The sequence below is a fragment of the Sinocyclocheilus anshuiensis genome, unplaced genomic scaffold (genome assembly GCF_001515605.1).
Source record: "Sinocyclocheilus anshuiensis isolate Anshui unplaced genomic scaffold, SAMN03320099.WGS_v1.1 scaffold417, whole genome shotgun sequence".
In the NCBI taxonomy this organism is placed as follows: Eukaryota; Metazoa; Chordata; class Actinopteri; order Cypriniformes; family Cyprinidae; genus Sinocyclocheilus; species Sinocyclocheilus anshuiensis.
Window position 1 is genome coordinate 167871 of NW_015537953.1, and position 5708 is coordinate 173578.

Consider the following 5708-nt stretch of genomic DNA (forward strand, 5'->3'; position numbering starts at 1 on the left):
ACTTTGTTTGGCCTTCCAAAAGAGGACACGACTACAAATCAGTGGTTAAGTTGTATTTACAACACTTTTCCAGAATAGTTTAACCCAAATATCCAGATGTGTGCAGCACATTTTATGGAGGGCTGTTTACTAGGGCTGAACGATTTTGGAAAATAATCTAATTGCGATTTTTGACCAGTATTGCGATTGCGATTTAATATGCAATTATTTTTTAAAGCTCTTTATGTTCTGTATTATTCAACAGAGACGAGCTATAAATATAGTAAGACCAACACAATATTAGATAGATTAAACATAAATGTTCTTTTCTGTAGGCCAGGCCTATACGTTACGATGAAATTAGGTGATGCATGAATTGATATGAATGACATTTTTATTTAACAACTACAATCACAGTATATTGACTGATTTGTTGAACTTCCAATGTAAGCATGTAATAATTATGACAGCATAAAGCACTGACAAATATGCCTGTTGTAAACATTAAAATGAAAGTCAGTAAAAAGTCACACAAACTAAAGTAGATTGCAGAAATATAAAAACAAATCTGTTGCTTTACCACACTACTTTAGGTAATTCAAAGTCACTGTAATAAACATGTAAACATGTGGACTGCACTTTTTAAACACTGTCTGTTAACTTTAGACAGACTTTAAATAAATAAATAAGAATATATGCACCGTAACACTGTTACTGCTTGAGTAATTTCCATGTGCCGTTTTGAAGTACGTTCATATATACGCTTTCAAACATTTCTGCGTGTAGCGTGCCAGGGTTGCTAGGTTCTCACAACAAAACCCACCCAATTGCTACTCAAAACTAGCCCAATCACGTTTCGAGGGGGATCCACCGGTAAAAATCGCGTTCCAGGGGGTAAAATGCACGTTTTTTGGAGGGGTTCCCCAAACAGCGGACTTGGCAACACTGTAGCGTGCCAACTTGATGCTTCCTATGAAGACTGCTTAGATGTGTTCGACTTGATGCAGCGCTGCTTAGAACGATCGGTGTGTGTCATCAAAGTACTGCGAGAGCTATAAGAGCACGGACGTCTCCTTATGCATTCTGTCGCCGTACTTTGATGTCATACACCGATCGATCTTCAAGTCGAACACACCTCTTTACTCTCATGTGTCACGTGACAGAGTATAATCGCAGCCTCCGTGGTTGAAAAATCGCATTTTTTCATATCGCGATATTATTGCAAATGCAATTAATCGTTCAGCCCTAGTTCAAACAACTTGTAAAAGTGCATGTTGCATCCGATGACCCCTTTAAGTAATCGTTCAGCAACCAACTAGTTGGCGTAGGTTACTCAATGCCTATCCGTGATTCTTGAGTCAACTGATGGGACTGAATATGCTAAAGGTTAATAAATGTGTATTAACCTGTTCCCATAATAGGTAAAAGAAATGGCTTGTGCTGCAAGACGCCACCGTTTCACTGCTGCGGTTTACCATCATCTCTGTGCAATAAGGATTCAGAGAGCTGTGCGAGCACACTGGGCTCTTAAATCCGCCAAGAGGAAGATCTCTTTGGTCCTATACATCCAGGTACATTTAATCATCAAAATAAAATAATTTCTTAATTACAGAGAAGGAAAATTACATGTATTTGTTTTGAAGTTCACAGATTTTCAACCAGCTTTGTATTGTTACAATGTTGGTTGTATATGTAAATAAAAAGGTGTACTTTTTATCTGTTAACCTGCATTGAGATACTTGGGGTGATAAATAAATGGGGATATTTTGGTGCAGATAACAGAGAAAGGGTTCAGGGCTTTTGTGAAAATCACAGATTTCAGTGTACATTTCTCTCTTTCTCTCCCCCACTTTTCTAGCAATGTTTTAGGGCAAAACTGCAAAGAAAGAGATACCTTAAAGACAGAGAAGAGATCATCAAGTCCCAGAGGGCAGTGAGAACTTGGTTACATCATCGCAACAAAGCTGCTGCTACTATCCAGTATGCAGTTAGGAAGCTCCTTCTGAGACGCCGCAAGGAGAGGCTACAACGTGGAATAATAAAGGCCCAGGTATGGTGTCTTAAAGGGATAGTTCACCCAAAAATGAAAATTTACATTTACAGTTACATTTAGTCATTTTGCAGATGCTTTTATCCAAAGCGACTTACAATTGGGGAATACATAAAGCAATTCTTCTTAAAGAGGCAAACGGACACAGGAAGTTTTAGGTATTGTTCAAATAAGTACTTTTTTTTTTTTTTAAGGTCCCATATTGTACACCTTTCTGGAGTTTTATTTTAGGTTTTGATGTCCTTAAGAATATATATTTGCGGTATAAGTACCAAAAACCGTGGGCGGTGCTCGGGGTGGTGACTGAAGGCAGTGACTAGTTCTGACGTCAACTTTTTACGGACTTTTTACAGTCACAACAGTTCGTGAAAAATAGCTAGAACTTTAAGCAGGCTGTGTGCATTTTACTGTGGACTGACTGTTTTGAAACTTATAAAAAAAATGCTTGTGATACAAAGTTTCAGAAATCGGTTGAGATTCAGCATTTTGGATAGGGGTGGGAAGATCATTCCACCAGCCAGGAATGGTGAACGAGAATGTTCTGGAAATTGATTTTGAGCCTCTGTGTGATGGTACCACGAGGCGTCGCTCACCAGCGGATTTCAGACTTCTGGAGGGGATGTGTGCTGAGCCTGTGGCTGTTCTATATGCAAGCGTCAATGTCTTGAACTTGATGCGAGCCGCAACCGGTAGCCAGTGCATGGAAATAAAGAGAGGTGTAACATGGGCTCGTTGAAGACCAGTCATGCTGCTGCATTCTGAATCATTTGTAGAGGTTTGATTGTGCATGATGGAAGTCCAGCCAGAAGAGCATTGCAATAGTCCAGCCAAAAAATGACAAGGGCCTGGACACGAAGTTATGCAGCATGCTCTGTTAGGAAGGGCCTGATATTTCTGATATTGTGCAGTGCAAACCTGCATGATCAAGCTGTCTTTGTAATGTGGTCTTTGAAGGTCAGATGGTCAGCAAACATTAGGATGGTGATATAGTGAACAGCTGGATGGTGATATAGTGTATATGGAGAAGAGGAGATGTCCAAGAACTGATCCCTGAGGAACCCCGTTACCAGTTTATGTGCTTTGGATACCTCCCCATATACAGTGAAAACAGCATGAGAGACAGGCCAAGGAAAAGGTGCAAATGATTAAATGAGTCTAATTGCATAGCTTTAGTAAAGCAAAACTTGAATAGTGCTGCTCTCACTGCTGCCCTCTAATGTTCATTTAGTGCTCTGTTACAGGGATTCTCAGACTGGTTTGTCAACCTAAGCCTTTGACCTAAAATATTTAAAAGTACCCTCTAGGATTTGAAGTGATTTTCACGTAACAGTGTAACAGTACATGCACATATTCACGGTTCTCTTAGTTAATGGTCACATGCAGGTAAACAAATAAAATTGTGGCGAAATCATCAGCAGTTATAGAAGTGGTGGAGGGGGACAGAGGAGAGAATTGAATGTCTTGAAGAGATTACGTGTGTCTGTAGCGCTGTTGATCTTATTGTGGAAGTAGGAAGAATTGGCAGTATGGACTTCAGCAGAGAAAGATGAAAGCAACAACTGATACATACTCAGGTCTGACAGATCTTTTGATTTGCACCATTGTCTCTCTGCTGACCTGAGTTTGGTCCAATGCTCACGAAGAACATCGGATAACCAGGAGTTAGAAGGGGCAGCCCGTGCTGGCCTGGAGGAGAGAGGACAAATATAGTCTAGACAAGAGGTTAAAGTAGAGCATAAAGTGTCCGTTGCTGCATTCACATCCAGAGATGAGAAATGGGTTGGTGAGGGAAGCGAGGAGGATACTACAGAGGAAAGATGTGAGGGGGAAAGGGAGCGTAGGTTTAGTCTAAAAGTAACTGGTATAGGGGTTGGTGGCACACAGGTAGCAAAATGTAGTTTAAATGTAATGAAGAAATGGTCAGAGATATGAAGGGGTTTTTCCAAAATGTTATCTGCAATACAGTTGCGTGTGTAAATTGAGTCAAGTTGGTTGCCTGATTTGTGTGTGCTTGTAGTGGTAAGTCGTTTGAGATCAAATGAAGCAAGGAGTGAATGGAAGTCTGTAGCATAAGGCTTGTCCAGATGAATGTTGAAGTCGCCAAAGACTAAAAGTGGACTGCCATCCTCTGGGAATGAGGACAGCAGCCCATCCAACTCTTCTAGGAAGGTAGATAGAATTTGCCCAGGAGGGCGGTAAATTACCACAACCTGGAGTTTTACAGGAGCTGTTATAGTGATCACATGAGATTCAAATGAGTTATAATTGCATAGGGGAGAGTGGGTTGAGTATTTCCAATTGTTAGAAATGAGCAGACCAGTGCCCCCACCAAGATGTAGGTGACTTTGTTTCTTCAGTACAACACAAACAAAGATTTTTAACTCTAAAACCCTTGCAGTCTTTTCAGTCATATAATGGAAGTGAATGGGAATATAAATACTGTTCAGTTTCTTGCACAGACCGATCGTTTCGTGTCTTTACACATCAATGTATCGTCACGAGCCACAGGGTTTAATTTGGTTTTGTTTGTGTGTTTTTTTTGACTCTCAAATCTGTGATTCCCATTCACTTCCATTATATGACTGACAGACTGCAACGGTTTGAGTTAAAAATCTTCGTTTGTGTTCTACTGAAGAAACAAAGTCACCTACATCTTGGATGCCCTGGGGGTAAGCAGATAAACATCACATTTTCATTTTTGGGTGAACTATCCCTTTAAATGGACTTGTTTAAAAAAACAACAACTGACTTAATAAATACTTATACATTTACGTATACATATACATGTATTTTACTCACTATTTACTGTTTTTTCAAAAACAGTGTTACTTGGTTTCTTTAGACCACAGAAGTGTCAATGTAGGTTTTGGATGTGCTTTCTATTTTTGGTGAACAACTATTAATTTGAATTTTTATAACGTGATTAATTGTTTTAAGGCACTCTGGAGGGGTCATCGTTCAAGAAAACATCATGACACAAGCAAAGTCATTTCCATGAGGCGCCGTCTCAGGGAAGTAAATCGGGGGGTGAAGGAAGAGGACAAGCTGTGTAACAAGACTGCAACAGCACTAAGCTACCTGCTTGGACTTCAAAATTATGCGTACATTCTTGCAGCCTTGAAACATTTGGGTAAGACCTTGTTTTTAAAGTTTGGAGGCTGGCTGATTCATAAAATGACAGCTAACGTTATCTTTTTGTCATGGTTAAAGAAACTGCCACAAGACATTCTCCTGAGTGCTGTGAACGTCTTGTTGAAAGCGGAGCAACACACACCATCTTCACTCTGATAAGGAGCTGCAACAGAAGTGTGCCTTCAATGGAGATCATCATATTATCCATCCAAGTTCTTCTCAACTTATCAAAGGTATGTTGCCTCAATTAAGGAATTAGGTTTGTTAGTTACAAATTTGTATGAAATCACTTAATATGCTGATTAATTTATTGCATTTAACATTGTTAATTTTTGCTTTTTTCAATATATTTTTCAGTACAACAGAACCATTGATGCAGTTTATGATGTAGACAACTCTGTAGAAACCCTCCTGGATCTTCTGCAGATCTACCGGGAGAAGGCTGGAGATAAGGTTGCAGAAAAAGGTGGCAGCATCTTTACCAAGGCTTGTTTTCTCTTGGTCCTCTTAGTCCAGGATGAAAGGAGAGCAATGGTGGGTGTTTTGC

General features: G+C 39.8%; 1 protein-coding gene across 1 annotated transcript in view; it reads left to right on the top strand.

Annotated features, from left to right (window-relative positions):
* LOC107664681 (abnormal spindle-like microcephaly-associated protein homolog) overlaps positions 1-5708 on the top strand; it is a 47399-nt gene that overhangs the window by 40637 nt on the left and 1054 nt on the right. Inside the window, exons 25-29 of the mRNA XM_016455325.1 lie at positions 1401-1550; positions 1838-2029; positions 4967-5159; positions 5240-5394; positions 5519-5695. Of these exons, the coding sequence (XP_016310811.1) occupies positions 1401-1550; positions 1838-2029; positions 4967-5159; positions 5240-5394; positions 5519-5695 (867 nt within the window). The remainder of the gene's footprint in view (positions 1-1400; positions 1551-1837; positions 2030-4966; positions 5160-5239; positions 5395-5518; positions 5696-5708) is intronic.